This window comes from Poecilia formosa, unplaced genomic scaffold (assembly GCF_000485575.1).
Source record: "Poecilia formosa unplaced genomic scaffold, Poecilia_formosa-5.1.2 Scaffold19, whole genome shotgun sequence".
NCBI lineage: Eukaryota > Metazoa > Chordata > Actinopteri > Cyprinodontiformes > Poeciliidae > Poecilia > Poecilia formosa.
Genome location: NW_006799958.1, coordinates 3,767,156 through 3,785,848, shown reverse-complemented (window position 1 = coordinate 3,785,848; position 18,693 = coordinate 3,767,156). Strand labels below are relative to the sequence as shown.

At 41.5% G+C, this 18,693-nt stretch overlaps 1 protein-coding gene and 1 long non-coding RNA gene across 3 annotated transcripts in view; one reads left to right on the top strand and one right to left on the bottom strand.

Moving 5' to 3' along the window:
- The window catches only part of LOC107835722 (uncharacterized), a 23,744-nt gene extending 5,606 nt beyond the window's left edge, over positions 1-18,138 (top strand). Inside the window, exons 2-3 of the long non-coding RNA XR_001661533.1 lie at positions 91-455; positions 18,128-18,138. This is a non-coding gene — a long non-coding RNA (uncharacterized LOC107835722). The remainder of the gene's footprint in view (positions 1-90; positions 456-18,127) is intronic.
- The window catches only part of cacnb4a (calcium channel, voltage-dependent, beta 4a subunit), a 33,287-nt gene that overhangs the window by 13,905 nt on the left and 689 nt on the right, over positions 1-18,693 (bottom strand). The window contains exon 2 of one of the 2 annotated variants that reach the window (XM_007547287.2): positions 17,409-17,492. In XM_007547287.2, the coding sequence (XP_007547349.1) occupies positions 17,409-17,492 (84 nt within the window). Of the gene's footprint in view, positions 1-9,779; positions 10,214-17,408; positions 17,493-18,693 lie in introns of those variants that run through there. The other variant, XM_007547288.2, reaches the window with a different exon arrangement.

Genomic DNA, 18,693 nt, shown 5'->3' with positions numbered 1-18,693 from the left:
TAACTATGTTCACAATGTCTACAAGCATCTCTAAATCAAACATGCTTCATCCGATTTGCAGTAGACTTCATGTGATCATCTCTGGTGAAGCTCTAAAGAGCCCAAGAGCATTATATTACTACTTGACTTTCCTGCGCTCCTTAGGTTAATCAAACAGCTGTGTCTCCTTGTGATATCAGCCGATCTGCACCAGATTTTTGTGCATTTTCTGGGAGTAATGTCGAACATGACAGAGTGACTATCTCAAGGGTGGGTTCAGCAGCTCCGTGAGAGTGAGGCGGTGGCTGGGGGAGGCGGTTGATGGGTGGAGGTGGTGCTGAGGGGAGGCGGTGGCGGGGGGAGGCAGTGCTGTGGGGAGGCGGTGGCTGGAACATCCGCGGTGGCTAGGCCTGAGCGGCGCTTGGCTGCGAGGGCCGCTTGAGGCTCCGCGGAGCTTTAATTAAAGTTACTTCTGTGTGAAATCCAATTACACAGAGACGATCACTGAACAGACATTTTCAAATTCAAATTTCTTAAAAGGGTGGATTTCTGAAGTCTAGAATTACCAAAACTATTTCTGTTTGATAAACACCAGAATAGGTGGCTGTTTTGTCAGACTGTGACTCCCATACACACATTTACTTGTTGTTCCAACCCATGTTTGCCTGTTTACGCCCCGTCGATCAGCCTGACCTCCAACTAAACCACATGAATCTGTTCCTGTCGGCTTTGTACCTCTGTTTTGTGGTCGTTCTGAAAAGGGACTTATGCCCCACACTTTGTATTACACCAGACTGGTCAAAGCTCAGGCGGCCCCGACTCAGTGCTGATGTCTGACTGGACCCTGTAGCACCTTGAGTTTTGAAGATGAATTAGGCTAAGTTACAGCTAAAGTATTTCTACACCTCAAACTGTCCCCATCATAAACTTTACTGTATTTTATCAGGATCGTATATGACTGACTGTCACAAAGTAACCTGCAGTTATGAAGTGGAAGAAAAAGGAAACATAGTTTTCAACATTTTTTATGAACAAAAAGCTAAAATCTCATCCTTTTCTTTACAAAAGACTTCAAGCTCAGGTGGAGTCTGTGAAAATGAACTCTGACCTGCTCAGAGGCACAATTTCTGTTTTCTATCAGCTTAAAAAAAAGAAAAAATATCTTTTAATAAATACCACAGTAGTAGTACAGCATTAACAGAATTGCTTGAAAAAAAAAACCCATAGATGAATAAATTTGTCAAAACATTCAAGGTTTTTAATCATTCACCAAATGCATTTTGTCATGATTTGTGGGTTGGTGAGGTGAGGGAAGACGCAGCCAGACCCAGGACGAAGGTGATGAAGATTGTTTTAATGATGAAATAATCCAAAAGAACAGAATACAAACAAGTTGCACAGGGAGCAACGGGGAAGGCAGAGATGTACAGGATCCGACAAGAGACAAAGACAACAGGTGAGACTAAATACACTGGAAGGGTAATCAAAGAAACGAGACACAGCTGGGAACAATCAACAGGGAAGACAGAGACTCAGGCTAATAAACACAAAACAGATCACAACACATTTTCTCAGCAAGAGCCAGTAAAAATAAGGCAGGTATGCTAAAACCACCAAAGATTGTCAAATGACGATATTAAACAAATATAAAATAAATAAATAAAAATAGCAGAATGTTGGATTTTACATCTGGACAAATCTGCGCACAGAGGAAACCTCTCCTCCAGCAGAAACAAGCTTCTTACCAGATAATGTTTAACATCAGGTGGATAATCATGCTCCTCAGAATAGCCTGGTTTTTCTTCCTAACTAGATTTTCTGAACTACCACCATTATATCTAAGAGTCTGACTACAGAACAATGAGGCGGGGATGTGTGCCTCTATTTATAGCATTTATAGCCTCTACTTACAGCAAATGTTTACAGTCAGAGCCTTATCCAGGTAAAAAGTGCTCTGAAATTCTACTATAAAGCTAATTCGAACTTCGTACAGCATCCTCTCGGCTTGAGTTGTTGAAGTTTAGCAGGGGCGCACAAAGCCCAAGTGCCAGATTAATACGAGCACCGTAGACATTTTCTGGATCCTTTTTTCCCATTTTTCCAGCTCTTTACTCACATGTGTGAACAGTGTCTCTGCAACGCCTGCTGTTTGAGTTTAGAAATGAAACAAATTCAGTTTTGAGGACGCCTCTGTGACGAAAACCCCAAGTTAGTAAAATGACCACTCATTACAGACTCGAATACACATTTTTTCCTATAGCTGTTACGTGCTGACCTATATTTTTTTTTTTTGCTTGATTTATTCACACAGCAAAAAGAAGAAAAAGAAAAAAAAAAGTAGATGTTTACCCCATGAGATAAGAGAAATAAGAGTTTCCCACAGAGCAAACTGGATAAAAACACAGCCTTGTAGTGAACATCAAGCAAAATACACCTATACAGACAGGAAAAAGAGGAATCAGCCAGAGAAAACATGAATCATGAGGGACGTTTTTCACTGATCCGGTTGTCTTATCTGTTTCTAAGATTGGCTGGGTTGCTGCTGCTGCTGCTTTGTGACAGAAAATCTGTACTTCACACTACAGCTGAATAATTACCGGATTAGCATAAACACTGAGCAGTTTCTTCACAGCCAGAAGAACAACTAGATCCTGTTCTAAGCTACAGAAAGTCTCTTGGATCCAAATTTGTACTCCTGACACACAGGCATGGGAGGAGGAGGTGATCTGCTGGGTCACTAACCCTTAACATCAACATACACTCACCTGCCTGGTTATAAGGCTCATTCAGACAGAAAATGTACTTAACATGCACATGTGAATAGGCCTGTCACGATAAACAATAAGTCAATTAATCGCATGATAAATTAAAAGAAACTCAATTATTTTCTTTTGTTTTGTTTCTCTCTCTCTCTCTCTCTCTCTCTCGTTTTACCATAAATGAATGACACAGGTATTCAGTCTGAATTGGTCTCAACTATCTCGTTTTCTTTTTTTTTTTTAAGACAGTTTTGCCTACAGAGACTCCATAATTCCTTTGATTTATTGTTTCTGTTGCTCTCATTATTTATCTTGGATATTCCAAACGTCTTCCGGTTCCAGCGTTTAAATGCTCATTGGAATTTAAAGATATTGATATTTGAGAATGTGTTCTTGCATTTTTATCCCATTATTACCATTACATGACTTGAAAACGGTCTCAAGACAACAACATTATCGTTTATCGCAATAAGTTCTGGGACAAATTATCGTCCAGCAAAACTTGTTATCGTGACACATGAATGGTAAACGACCTGTAGTTTTATAGCGCTTTATTGCTTGCTGATGGCAGGAAGCCAGAGGATTGTAGCCACAGCTGCTGTGAGGCACAAGGACACAACGACGGAGCTGGATGGAGCAGGACTTGAACCGTCAACCCACTGGTTACTAGGCTAACTCCAGCCACCTTCACCTCAACAGCTTGAAAGAGGAGCAGTGTTGTGACGACTGAAAGAGTGTCACAAAGAGCAGGAGTTTCTTAGACATAGAGACTCTGAAGATCTCAAATGCCTTGAAAGTCATCTTTGATGTATGCAGCATTTTTATAACGACTGAATGTAACACGGCTACTTGGTTGTGCTATAAAATGGCACCGTGTGGCTGGAAAATACATAATGGTGTCCCTTTAATACGTCTATCAGGCGTAACCCGGACTGTCAGTGTTCACAAATTTTGGAAATTTTGATACAGAATAGGCAGGAGGAGAGAAGACTGACGAGTTGAAAGGCTGCTACACCAGTATGGCTGTCTGAAGAAGATGGAGGACCTGTGGGAGCTTTAAAACCCTGTATAAGGACACGATGAGGTAAAACGAAAGCATCGAGGAGGCAAGACAACAGGTGAAGGGAGGGATGCCATCCTCTGAGGCACCTGAGAACTGAGAAGCCCAGGTGAGTCCAGCTAAGCTGAGAGGTGAAATTGTTTCTAAAATGAAAACCTCGTTAGTAAGAGGAAGTTCTAAAGTATCTTCTGTAAATCTATAAATAGGCGCAGACGCACAAGTACGCACGGTGCCTATCAAGAAGTCAGGATGCACCACAGCAGCAGTGATCCTTGAGATGCTTGACCCTCAGATATCGGTTGTCTTTCATGTGGGGCTGTCCAGATTGTGGGAAGCCTCCACTGGGGAGGCTGGTCACTGTGGGAGCGGGGACAGTTGTACAGAGATGAAAGGACCGAGATGAGTGCAAAAAATAGGGAGTGGTCAGAGCAACAGCCACAAACAAGCATATTATAGTCAGCAAAAGCCCAAGACATCAGTATGTGCTCCCTGCCACCCAACCGGAGCGACTTAAGTATGGTAGACAAGAGGGCAGTCGCGATAGACGCAGTAGGGATGTCAGGAAAGAACGCAGAGAGCTCAGAAGAGCAAAGGGCTCAAATAGGAAATAAAGAGGTTGTCGAAATTCAAAGCCTGTGTGGTGCAAGGAGTCAGTGAAGCACTTGGTGCTTCGTTTAATTATGTCAAGCTATAGGCTGCTGTAATGTTTCTGTTTCTTAAAATCTAAATCTCAGTCATACTCCATAACCTGGCTTACATACGGTCCTAAACGCTGACTTATCAGTGTCACAAAGTCTTTAAGAAATGTGATCTTCACCGATGAGAGTGCATCTCTTTCTTCCCAAGTATCCGATGCTGGAGCCATTAGACAGTGAAAATTATGTCATGTTCCAGTCACATGCCTGAATGTGGATTTTGTGACGCTTGATGCAGTCACACAAGCAGGCAGCGTGTGTGTGTGTGTGTGTGTGTGTGTGCGTGTGCGTGTGTGTGTGTGTGTGTTTGCGTTTGTTTGTAATACCTTGTGGGGACGATTTTCCTGACATATGCTACGTTGTGGGGACCAGTCGCTCCTCGTGGGGACCTGAGCCTGGTCCCCATGAGGGGAAACCCTGTTTTTGGGTCAGGGGTCAGAGTTAGGGCTAAGGTATGAATTGAGTTTTGGTTAGGGTTAGGGTTAGGTATGTGATGGTTAGGGTTAGGNAGTTGGGAACAGATGGCTGTTTCCAAATTGCTTAAACATTGCTGAGATACATACCATTCAGCTGGTTAAAGAGCAGCAACAAAGCTGTTTGTCAGTTTTCTGTTTTTTGACTAAAAGGGTAAACTCATTTTCTCTAAAGTCATGGTAGTTTGAAAGATTAAAACAAACAAACACAGCAAAAACTCATGAGGCTAGGTTTTCTGGTTCTCCTTCTGGCCCATCAGACCAGGTGGATTCTGGTTTCCGTATGGTGGATGTTCAGCATCCTGCCTCCTAAGCCAAATGGTTTGAAAAAGTGCAGTGCAGCAAAAAAGCTCACCTAACAGATGATAGCACCATCTGCTGCCTGTGTGCATGCAGCCACATACCCAGCTCATCATAAAACATGAATAAAAGCACATATCTATAGCTGAAAGCAGAAATACACAACACACAAGATTTAATGTTTTGATTTTTACGTAAAAAAAAAAAAAAGAAAATTAAAGGAAAAGGACAGCAGTCTTGAACAGTTTGACACAGCTGTAAACCTTTACAAACATGACTCAGGTTAGCGAATTACTGAATAAAAAAACTATGAGCAGTGATCTCCACAAATCTGTTTTTTCCGAAAGAGCGGAGAAAAAACAAAAAACCCTTAAGACGTTTGGTACAAACCATAGAGAAAAGTAGTCGTTACATTTTGGATCTGACTGAACAATGTGTCACTGAATGACTGGATTGTACTGATTGTATTTATTGTGTGTTTTGGTATAACTACAAATGATTTTTTTTTACCATATTTGTTGGTGACATTTGCTGCAAATAGGCGCTCTCTCAATAAAACGAATTGAAACTGAGTTGAGGTAAATACGTGGATACTGTTGAAGAAATGCTGTTAAAAGCTCCATAACACGTGAGGATAGGATGGAAGTTCACATTCCTGCTGAATGTGCCAAAAGTACAATCAAATTATTAAGACCAAGGCCCATTTATGTGTTTGAATGGCTTAGTCAAAGCATGGACCTCTAAAATAACTGCGAAACATTGCTAAGACTAGAAAGCTGATGCTCACATCCACTCTCCATCCATTCTAACCTAGTTTGAGCTGTTTTTGGAAAGAAAAGTGAGGAAAATCTTCCATCACCCTGTAGCTCCTTTGTTTGTCTATAACATCAAGTTCTGACGAAATACTCTGAAGTTTGTGCTTGTAAGCTGACAAAAGAGGGAAAAGTTGCCTTTCTGAGACAAAAAGAAAAATGTGTAAAAGAAAAATCTGTTATAATCTTCAGCAAAAATCTCCAGTACACACAGATCTTGTACAGCCTGACCATTTATTTTGGGTCATTCGTGAAAGTGACATATTACGTCTCAGTGTTGGAATGTGCAGCTTAATTTTCTGTCCACGGAAACATATAAACAAAAACAACAAATGTTTATCACATCAGAAATAATGCATGGTGCATTGCTTCAAATTCTGCCCTGCTTATCAGTCCCAACCATATTAAAATCATCGTCTTTCTGAGCAGAACGGATGTTTGGCGTGAAAGAAAAATAGACGTTTTGTTTGCACGATAAAGTTAACCCTTTCTAAGCCGTAGCCTCAGTGGCAAATGTCCTGAGTTTGTGTTTGTGACAGTATTCTTCTGTTTGCAGACAAATAAAGTGGATAACTTTAGACCCCTCCTCACCTCTTTTTCCAACAAGTGCCCCTTTTTGAATGCGGAAGCCTTGTTCAAAGCCGGATGCGTGGCTTTGTGAGAATATGACAACTCCGGCAGAACAATAACTTGATGAAAAATGAACGCCACAGTGGACGTGTGCAGCAGTAAGTCTTTAAAACCAGCAGGTTCGGGCTGGAAGGACAGGGAGAATCAATGCCTTGGTTCGGGGCTTCTTGGCATCCCCGCTAATGATCCATTCAGAGCCAGGGGAGTCTTTTCTTGATACAAATAACTGTTATTTACAGCCTCATTACAAATGAAATCTATAGACCGGAGGAGTGGAGAGAAAAAGGAAGAAATAACCCCCCCTGACCCCCTCGCTCCCCACCCTCCCAACGCTACAGGCAACTACAGACAATCGCCAGCTTTATTTTTAGACAACAACTACTTCATTGCAGCGCCTATAAAAAGTGTTCACCCACTGGCTGTTTTACCATTTTCATTGTTTCTACGACTTAATCACCATCAATTAAACATTGTTTTTTTTTCTTTTATAAAAAAATACACAAAAAAACCCTGTAATGTCAAAGTGAATACTGATTCTTTTTTTTTTTTTACAACAAAATGACAATTAAAAAAAAAAAAGTAGCACCAAATAAATTATTCCATAAATATTCACCGTCTTTAAAGCTACTGACCTAATTTAACAGAGGTCCAGACAAACGGTGCTTGCTCACAATGAGTGGTATGGAGACCTGAGTGCAGTGAGTTTGTCTCAAGTGACTGAAGCATAAAGACACCTCTGTCTTAAAGTCCATTCATTGGTTCACCTGGAGGTTTTTTTTTGTAATTTTTTTTCTGTTAAAAAAGCCAACATTTGTTGATCATAATTGATTTTCAAAAGCAATAAGAGGGTAAAACATCAAAGGGGCTGAATACCTTTTTATAAACAGTATACTGGTACTTGTCAAGATTTTTTTTAACTTTTGCTTTAACACATACAAACGGCTTTTAGCTCTCCGGGGTTGCTTGCTCGTGGTCGAACTTCACAGCTCCTTCCTGCCTTGCGCCGTGATAAACTCCTGGCACCGTTTACCCATGAATCAGTGCGATGATGTCAGTCTGAGCGCATGTCACTTTTGAGCATTTCCAACGTAACTATCGTCGACTTCAAGATAGTCAAGTGGGCGGTCTTGAGTCTGTCGGCCGACACACTCGAGCCTTATCTGTGCAGACGCCACGGCTCGGCGTTCCTCTCTCTGAAAGCATTCCTTCTGCGGCGCATCCGGCGGCTCCCATCATGACCAGCCTGGAGGTCAGAGGGCGCAAATGTCTCCAGGTCTGGCCTAAAAACAGCCACTCCGCCTTACTACGGGCACCTCAGCAGCTCAAGTCGTAGTACAACCACTATCAGCGAGGGCAGCAGGCTTCCTATTTTACATAATAGCTGTTGTAAAGATGAGTCATGCGTTTGTGTATGGGTCAGTGCAGTAGTGGCTGTAGAACCGCTTTGTAGTGCAAATACCCCCACGTATATTTTCCTACAATAACGCTGAACTCGATCTGCAGTTTCCTCCTCAGAATAAGAATGTGGACTGTGATGCTGGGGCCACAAATACAAAGAGTGACAGTGACAAACCTACTGGTGTCGTATTTAGGGGTATTCCTGACAATCCCTTTAAGATAAATTACACAAAAGCGTTTCCAGATTGGGTTGATCAATTAGTAACCAATGATTTTCTGTTTCCTTTGGGGTATGAATGTGACGTCACACACAGGCCTGTTACTTTTAATAGGCCGGAGCAGGGTCTGTATTTATTTTGCCACCATGGTGAAAGTGAACATTAAAAGGAGACATCATCTGGGGTGATGTGTGGTGGCGCAGGGGTAAAACACAACCCACATAAGGAGGCCCTAGTCCTCAATGTGGCCGTCGCAGGTTCGATTCCCATTTGCTGCATGTCTTCCCCCTTTCTCATTACTTATAAAAAGAGAACTAGGGCCAACAAAACCTTTGAAAGAAAAATCTGTGAACTCCACATTTCTGGTCTTTATCAGTGAAAGAGGTAAAGCAACAAAAGTGTGTAGAAGTCGCATCAATCAAGTTGAGGAAAAGGAGTGTGTCCAGAGAAAACCAAAAATAACCTTAAACCTTAAACAAACCATCCCCAAGGGTAAACATGATGGTGGCCGTATCATGCTATGGATGAGGTTCTAAAATTCACTAAGGTTTGTAAGTGACAAAGTCTAACATGAAAACTTCACAAGGAACTCTGGATTCTTTTCCTGTTCATTAGCTGTTGTTGCTTCCCTGCCTCCTCACAGACAAGGAAAGTTTTATTTCCCAAGAAATTTACTAAAGAGCACCAAATCCTGCCTTTAGCCTCCTGAACTGGAAAGGCAGCACCCCAAGCATGCTCCATTAATTACCTCCAGATCCCTGCAAACAACACGTTGGGGGTTGGTATCTCCAGAAATCTTTGTACCTCTTGTTTGTTTTTTGGCTTAAAAATGACATAAAATCCAGTCCAAAATAAATGAGAAGTGTGACTACCTATAAAAGGTCTCTAAGAAATAGGTACTGTATGTATTGGGTGATAATGGGCCACATTCCCTCTGCCTGTCATGTTCGGGATGCGGCCGGAGCGGCAGGTGGGATTACAGAAGGGTCTGAGCCTCAGCACGCTCTGCCTCGGCGGGATTCCCCCATCCTTTTCTGCCGCCAGCGCCTCTCTGTTGCCTTTGTGAGGATTTTTCTGCCACTCTCAGACATGAGTTTAACCCATATCCCACATATGCCTTGTTGTTTTCCAAAAATCGATAACCATGCTTCTATCTTTGGATCAAAAGGAAAGCTAGAGTCAAACCGCTTTACGAGATGTTAGAGATTTCAGCATTGACTTGAAAACCATAGACAGGAGGAGAAGCTGTCATTTGGTTGAAAGTACAAAGTGGGAAAACTGGCACACCTAAACACCCCCGATCCCTCCGTTCCCAAAGAAAGATGCATCCTCTGCTTCCCCTTTGAGTCTCGTGGGTGTTTCTGCGAGGTCCAAACCAGTCAACGACAACATAAGAATGTTTCGGCTTCTGTGCCGCAGACCGTCCCCTCAGCCCCTCAGACCCCGTCCACTTACCGCCTCCGAGTCTTCGAAGCCATGGAGGTAGAGGTTATCGTACATGGAGGACTGAGATTCCTGGAAAGTGGATCCCTAGCACGAAAGACCTGATCCAGAGAGGATGGATGAGGAGGAGAGAGGGGTCGAAGAGCGCACCAGTAGCTTCTTTCTCCACATGAAGGTAGACAGCGCTGAGCCCTCACCACAACAGAGAGGCAAAATACAAAAGCAAAACCCCAAAAAGGTGGAGTGCTTTTTATCTTCCTGATGCGGAACGGATCGTCAATGTCCTCAAGTGGAGCGAGTGTCCGTTCCCATCATAAGGCAAGACTGGTTATCCCCCAATTCACAAGAGACCTGGCGTTTCATCTGCCTTCAGAGCTCTGGTCTCTCCAGTCAATCCCTTCCTCCCTGCACTGGCTTATGGCAGCGCTGGGATGCTGCACTACCATTGGCTGACGGAGACTCCAGTCAGCATGGCTAGGCTGTGAGTAAGGAGGAGAGACACACACACACAGAGAGAGAGAAAGAGAGAAACGGAGACGGGGGTGTCTGAAGCCTGAGAGCATCATTAAGCAACAAGATGTGCATGTGTGCGCGCACAGATGTAACCGTGGATGTGTGTGTGTGTGTGAGGTAGTCTCTTAAAATAAACAGCCATTTGCAAAGACTGACATTTCATTTACACATGCAGAGGTGACGGTGACTGAGGGATGATACTTTAAACAGGAGCCAGGACCGACGTTATCGGTGCTACTGGTGTGTTTCAGGAACCACTCACGTCTCTGCAGCTTCACGGACACAACGGGGCCGTTAAACCAATCCATCAGCGGCAGCGGCACACAAACTGATCACACAACAGCACATCGATGCGCACGAGCTACTACACACACCTAAGAGTGTGTACGGATTGGCTGTTTATATTTGCAGCCAACCACAAACACAGGACAGGGGAGAAAGCTACTCCGATTGCAGGCGTTCTGAATGACGTTTTCAGTTCATCCGACCTACCATCATCTCAATGCTGACGTAGCTAATAATAGAAAAACGGTTGCTAGTGATATGGAGCTCAGAAAGCTGGACGTTTTGCATATTTCACTTTTAAACAAGGGTGATAAACAGAGTTGAAATCATCTTTAATCCCAGAGATTGTGTGCGTGTATGAGTCTTGAAATGTTTATGACCCTGAAGTATTTGTGACTACCAACTGATGTCACCATCTGTGAGTAAATGTGAAAGTACATTTCGTTACAGTATCATTGTGAGTTTAGAGATTATGCATTTTTAGCCATTTTCACATAGAATGAAATATAGACAACTGCTTCTAGCCAGAAAGGTAAATTTATCACTTGTTTTGTAACTCGTTATGATATGGTTCGACATATTAGAATCTGCTTTTCTTAACAAGACAGATTCAATATCTTAAAATTCTTTTTCATGTCTGTTTTCGTTTTAGTTCAGCTGAACAACTTTATTCCACGTAGAATGGGCTTGGAAGCGGCTTGTTTTGTTTTATTTTTAGCTTAAAGATAACATAAAGTCCAGTCCAAAAATAAAAATAAGAGGTGTTTTCACTAAAGCCAAAGGGGGGAAATGAGCAATTGGTTTTGTACAATGTTTACCAGAAATAATTAAGTTATTTTTCACTAGAAAGTCAATGCACTTTTTTTGCATTCGTCCTATAACTAAAATATAAGTTAGGCACATTGGAAAAGCTGCAGTTTTTTTTTTCTTTTAGACTCGTCTAAAAATGTCTAGCCTGTGAGCCTGTGATTTTGAGAGCTAATATATGTATACAATATTTAATCGTACTTTAATTTATGCAAGAATCCCCATTAAGTGAAAAAAGTACTTCTTCATGCTGATTATTAAATACACTTGAGACTGACCAAAAACAATATCTTTCAGTAATGACACAGAGATGTGCAAATATTTAAAGGATGAAAAGCTATCTGAAAAAAACATGGAAATAAAAGCTGAATTAGAGTGAAAACATAATTTGTTTTCTGCTCATTTTGTAATATTTTGAGCCAAAAGAAACAAATAAAACTCAAAAAATAAAAACACGCAACCAGGTCCTCTAACTTGCTGTTTAGCTGTTTAAATTCAAGTGAATTTGGATCCCAGTTGTTGCACGTACAGGAAAAAAAAAAAACAGAGCAACAGCACCCTCTAGTGGCCGTTTGTGTTAAGCAATCAAAATTAATCAAAATTTAATCTCAAACTCTGCATTTTGTCCTTTCCTAAAACATGTAATTGACATGCTTCAGCCGAAACAATCAATCTACATTTCAATGTGGACAGTAGCTCTGGGTTTCCAGCAATTTTCAGCTTCTGACAAGCTTGAGTCCTTGAAGCTTGAAACTTAGCCACTACTGGACGTTCAAACAGGACAGTAATCCCAAAAATACATCAAACGTTGTTTTGAGATGGATAAGGCAGGCTAAAATTAGGTTCTTCAAGTAAAAATAAAAGTTGGCTACTGACTTAAATGCAACTTAACTCTGAGGATAACTGTCTTGAGGATAACTGTGCGGAGACGAATGTTCAAAAACGTGGAGCGGCAGGATGTGCTCACGGGTTGGTGATTCGTGGTGTCAGTGATCTCAACAAGCAATTCACGAATTAAGGGCAGCTGCTGACTTCAGCCGGGTGGCCTAAATAGTGGGAGATAAGCCGTGTGAAGTCCAAACCTTATCACTTTCTAGGCGGTGAGCAGAAAAAAATTAGGTCAAAATCCAAGCTGGTTACAGTGACGTAGGGTTTGAAGACGCAACTGTTATAAAAGAGGTGCTCTACTGCATCGGACACCAGCGTGTAAGCCGAAGAAAATCTGGATTCTCCACTAACATTCAAAGCATAAACACACACTGTGGTGCTGAAGAACTAAAATATAGACCAGATGCAGTGACTGGTCTATATTTTCTATATTCATCATCATGCGCCTACTTTCGGTGTATGTATTTTGACTGCTATGTAGGCTTTTAGGTAGACTACCTGTATTTTCTATCACCACCCCAAGTCGTCAGTGGAAGCCCTAAGGTACGATTTATAGTACATTTGAATTAGAACCCAGTTTCTAACATAATCTATCATCCTAGAATGCTGAAAGAGAGCTGCAGCTGCAGCCCGAGTGTTTCTGAAGGTACACGTTGAGTGCAAGCAGCGTGGCTTTTATAGTGGACGCTCATGTTGGTGGGGAATTCTCCAGAAATGAGCTTTTACAAAAAATTCAGAGGAGCACAGCAGACTCCGCAACAAAGCGTTTGGTGCATGCTCCCTCACACCCATTTCAATGCATCGACTCTAAACCTGGCATCTTAAGGGTTATTAAATCTCCATAGCAACCATTAGAGGTCATCAACATGACAATCAGTTCTTTTCAGAAATGATGCCAAAAAAAATTGTATTTTCCGTCCTGTAGGACGTGGTGTAGGGTATGGTATGCCATCTGCGTGCTTTAGTCAGATGAGATTAAGATTCAGCTTTTCAACAACAAACCTCGGCACAAAGCGATAGATAAATATGTGGAAAAGCATAAGAGGCCCACCGTTAAGTATGGCGACCAATTTGTGACGGCTGTTTTTCTTCAAAAGCCCCGTTGAACCGTGTTGGAGTCCGTGACCGCAAGAACTCTGATGTATCGTTACTGAGTCCGAAACATGCAGCCGATTTAACGCAGGAATGCTTCGCACGGTCGACCTTCTTCCATGGCCCTTTCAGTCTCCAGGCCTAAATCCTACAGAAAACCTGCGTTGTGAGCTGAAGAGACTGTGTGTCTCTCTGTATATTACAATCTCATTCATGTTACAACAGGGGGAACAAAGAACTGCTCTGCTGGTGACTTTGTTCAGTTCCTAAACATATCCACCAAATGCAAAAAGAAATGCACCCTACTTTGTACACTTAAAAAAAAAACAACAACCTCAAGGGACGTAGAAACATTTAGCTCTCGAAATCAACAAATCAACATTAAGAAGGTGAAGACTACCCTGTGCCATTTCGGCGCTGCAGTTTGGGATTACTCTGCAGCGAACATCTGCTGCTGTGTCCTCTTTTAAGGAGCCGAGAGGCTGGCCCAGAAAGCGATCCGACGTCCGCACACCAGCTACTCATCCAAGCATCTGTCTGTGTCAGCAGAGCAGGGAGAGGCCCCCCTGCAGCCCACTGATGTGGTCAAATAAAAACCCAGAGGATCTGATCTCTATACTGTCCCACACATTATGAAATCAGAACAACGTGTAGTCATATTTTATTCTTAGGGTATTTTTAGCTCATTTGTTGTCTGTCCTGCTTTTAATGCCGTTTATTTTCAGACCTTTACAAGCTCATTCACGTCACTCTGCAGATTTCTCTACTTCCTTTGAACGAGTTGCACACGAATGCCCCGTTTTCTGCCTGCGTAAACTCTCCTTTACAAACATTGTTTTGAATACTTTTTGCAATTGTGTATGCGTGTGTGCACTTCAGAAAGGCCTGTTTAAATCTTGTAGACGTTGCTTTCACCGTCAGTGAACCAACCATGAACCAGCTAAAGATTCCTGAACATAAATCCAGTTAAAGTCCCAGAAGCATTTGGGAAACTACAGGTGATGATATTACAGTCTAATGGTTTAGTTTTGGAGATTTTTTACTTTTTTTTTTCCATCTCTTTTGGTCCTGTGTATGGTGAAAAGATTTATATATGGGTCCTCATCCAGTCTAGTGTTTGTGTTACGCCGTTTTTACACCCCAGGAAAGAAAAAGACAATCGATTATAAAGGTTATGTTTTGAGAAACTCATGTAAAAACAATCATTTTAATTTTTAGTGGCTATTATTCTCTGATATCAAGGATTTTGTTAAAAAAAAAAAAACACTTTTCCACGGCATACATACACCTAAATTAAAAGTAAGTTTTTCTATTATTTTCTTTTATTTAGATTTTTTTTGTTTGTGCAGCTTGCATTGTAAAAAGACATAAGAAACAAACTGACATCCTCAGCACCATCCTGTAAAAACAACAACAAAAAAAAACAAAATAAAAAACCCGTCACCTGTCTGCATCCTGGAGAACTCGTCCCTAAAGCAGGCACAGTGCTGCTTTCAAGGAATGGGGGGAAATCTAGTTTAATCAAAGCTGTACTCTCATGTAAATAACTTTTTTTTCTTTTTTTCTTTGCTTGCTTATAACCAAACCTTCTGGGGCTGACCTCTGTTGTCGAAGGGTGGCTGGTTGCTATGGATACACGAGGGAATCAAAGAGAGCCCACTCGCTCTTCTTCTCACCTGATGACGAACGCGCGGACGATGACACAAATCACAGCGGGGGTGTTGCGGAAAAATTAGCGAGCGTTTGATAAGGAGAAGGAGCGGGCGACGGCTTTGAGGTCGGTCTCCGTCCTCGTCGCTGACTTTTGATTCAGGTTTCCTCTTTGCGTCGTGCCTACTTTCTTTTCCCTTCCTCTTTCTTCCACTACGCCGCACATCCTCTCTCTTCCTGTGGATTTCCGCCACAATCACCCAACAACGTCAGTCGACAGGATATGGAATAGTTAAAGCTTGTTGTAATTAAATTAGAAACTTTCTCACTATCTGAGTTCACATATATGTGTATATATATATATATATATATATATATATAAAAAGGTTTTTGAAAGTAAGTAGTGCTATCAGGAATATAAAGCTAACTTTTTAAGAGGGATCTCATCATTCATTTTGGGTTTCCTTCTGTTTTTCTAATTCATAGGAGGGATTTTACTCGGAGGATCAATTTGAATTTGTTTCAAAGTTGCGAGCATGAAGGAGGCAGCAGCAGCAGCAGCATCTGTGTTCAAACACGCCAGCCTTTATGAATTATATATGGTTGGTGGACGGTTACAAAAGCAGCTCCAGTGCAAATCCAGGCCATTTTAATACCCTGAACTGAAGAAGGGCACAGAGACGTCCCCAGAAACCGACCGACCGATTCTTCACTTGATGTTAAAGCAAAGTGCCGTTTTTATGATGGATCAAGGAAAACAGACGAGGTGCACTCCAACTGCAGACTCCTTTTCTAAAGTTTCTGCGTTTTGATTTCTGGCGTTAAATCTGAGAATTAAATCCCGTGGTTTGCTGTTTGTAGATCCAGTTTTGTGTTTCTTTGCTCTAAACGGCTCCTGTCTGAGTGAGCGTAACTTGCTGCTTCAAACAAAGGTAGATGCTTCACAGATGACCTTACTTCTCCAGTAATTAACGCCTGCAGTGTATTAATTAGCATCATTTTCACTGCACTTGTTTCAGCAGGACAGCATTTGAGAAGATTTAGGACAAACTCAGTCTCACTGATATTTTTTCATTGTTATAATTCAAAGTATTTTGAAAACCAAGCCTGGAAATTTGCAGTAAATGTCTAATCCTTTCTGAGATGCTGCATTAATTTAAAAGAAAAGTTAATTGGTCTGGTCCTGAAGTCAGCCAACAAGAAAAATCCAAACCACGTGCAATTAGCAGGCGTGTCCAAAGCAGTTCAAGAATGCTACAAATCTCATCCGCCAGCACAGGTGACTGATCAAGATGGATACTTTTTAATGTTAAATTTTAAATACCATATCATTATCAAACCACAGGTTTTGTTTTCTCGTTAAAACCAAAGTAGGCCACGCCCAAATCCCGTCCTTAATGCTGAAAATTAAATCAGTTTTTTTCTTTTGGTTCTCAATTGAGCCCAAAAGAATTTGCAAACTGGATGCTTTTTTTTTATATATATAAGGCAAATATGCAATTATTTATACATGCTAATAATCCAAGTACTTTATTTGTTCAATTAAAACCTTGCATGCTTAGTCTGTTCTTGAGCAAGAAAAAAAAATGACAAGAAATTTTCTCTTGATGATTTTGGCACAAAGTGTTTAAACCATTGGCTTAATATGTATTTATTTATTTATGATCTGTTGTTGTTACATATGCATACAGCAAGGTTTCCCTCAGAAAACCTGCTAAGCCCGGTGGTTGGGGCGCTTTATTGGCGCCCCAACCACCAATAATTGGAAGGTTCAGGTATTAATTGGAAGATTAATACCTGAACACCAACTATACAGTCTTAAAAAATTCAAACATTTTAAAAAGATTTTAAAAAATAAACAATGCTTAGCCTGGTGGGGCACAAGCAAAGCCTGGTGGCCTGCCAGGCTTATAATACACTGAAAGGAACCCTGACACAGGAAGTGGGTGATTTTATTTAGCTCATAACTCCAGCATAACTCTGTTCCTTGTTTCCATAGCAGAACCTTAAGACAAAACAGACAGAAGTGAATCCTTCCCATAAAACAATCTTTTATTTATTTTTTAAAATATGCAGAATTTGCCCAAATTTGTGGGCAAAATGAATGATGTGAAAACTTCAAGAAAAGTACAAGCAAACAAAAAATAGGGAGGAGAATGAAGAGAAAGAAAAGGTGTGTCTAGATAAGGTCCATTAATAACAACCTTGGGGTTATTAATGTTATTAATGCACACTGCATCCAGAATTTCAGTGGATTTATCAAACTGCCATCAGACATGCAGGTGGGAGGAACAAGGAGTGAGAGATGGACGCTTAGATGGGGCAAAAAATAATTACCCAAACGACCCCCACAAACCCTCCCACCACAAGCAGCTGCAGCCACGCTGATGAGATTCAGGCCCCTACCTGTCTGAGGATGAAGCTTGTGGACGTGGTGCTGCCGTCGGACCTCTTCAGGCGGCTGCGCCTGGAGTAGGTACCTCGGTTGCCCTGGCGATGGCGAAAAGACGTAGAATTAGAGTGAAGGACCAAGTCCAAAGGAGCAAAGTTTCAAATACACCGCAGGAAATATTGGACATTTCATTTGGAGAGCTTAAAAAGCTCGCCTTTCTTCATGCTACAGCCACGAACGTCAACATATTTTATCGGGTTTTCGTGTCATAGACAAACACAAAAGTGGTGCATTTTGAATGAAATATTTTGGAGAAACATGTTTTACTGAAATGACCACTTCAGGTGTGTCTCTCAGCAGGTTTGCACACCCACAGAGTAACGTTTTTGCCCGTACGTCTTTGCTGAGCAGGTCCCTCAGAATGGAGGGTCTGGGGACAGCGGTTTTCCAGGTCTCGCCACAAACTTTCACTGGGATTTAGGCCTGGACTTTGATTATTCCACGTGAATAAGATTTACCGCAAACCATCCTGAATCTTTGGGAAGCATCCATCACAGATTGGAGTCTTTTGCAGATTTTTTTTTTTTTGTACCCAAGATTTTTTCCCACATATTCTGTCTTTGCGATTTCTTTGGTGCGATCTTTCGCCTTTGTTGCGATCCCGACAGAAAATGGAAAAACATCAATACTTTTGCAAGTCACTGTCCTCTCGCTGACCTATTTTCGTTCACAGTCACTTTGTTCCAGAGCGATGAGGTAACGCCGCCTCACCTGGAAGTGGAGAGCAAAGGGATGGGGGGAGTGAGGAGTGACGTATGATAAACGGTTTCACTCCTTATCTCGTCTAGCTGCGCCTGTGTGTGGCATCCTGTTCCCTGGTGAGTGGAAAGAGCATCTGGACGCTTTCAGATTTCCCTGAGCTCAATCTGCACCTCAAGAGAAGATTTCAGGAAAGCTCCAATAGAAAAAAGCAAAACACTTGAATAGCTCACAAAGCAGAACTAAGGGAGGGATGCCAAAATTGACCCAGTGTTGTGTCAAAGTAACTTCAGCATCTTCATTTATTTAGTGTTTTTTTATGTATTAATAATGGATCATTTGTGTGCAAACTCCACATTGTAAAAAGATGCCCAAAATACTCTAATGCTCAGTAAATCGCATACATAATTTGTCATTGTTAAAATTATTATATATTTTTGTGAATGCATGTTTTTCTTTTCTTTTTTCCCCCGATATGTAAAATAGCAACTAAAGAAAGTAAACTGCGCTGGGATGTAAAAAAAAAAAAAGAAAAAAGAA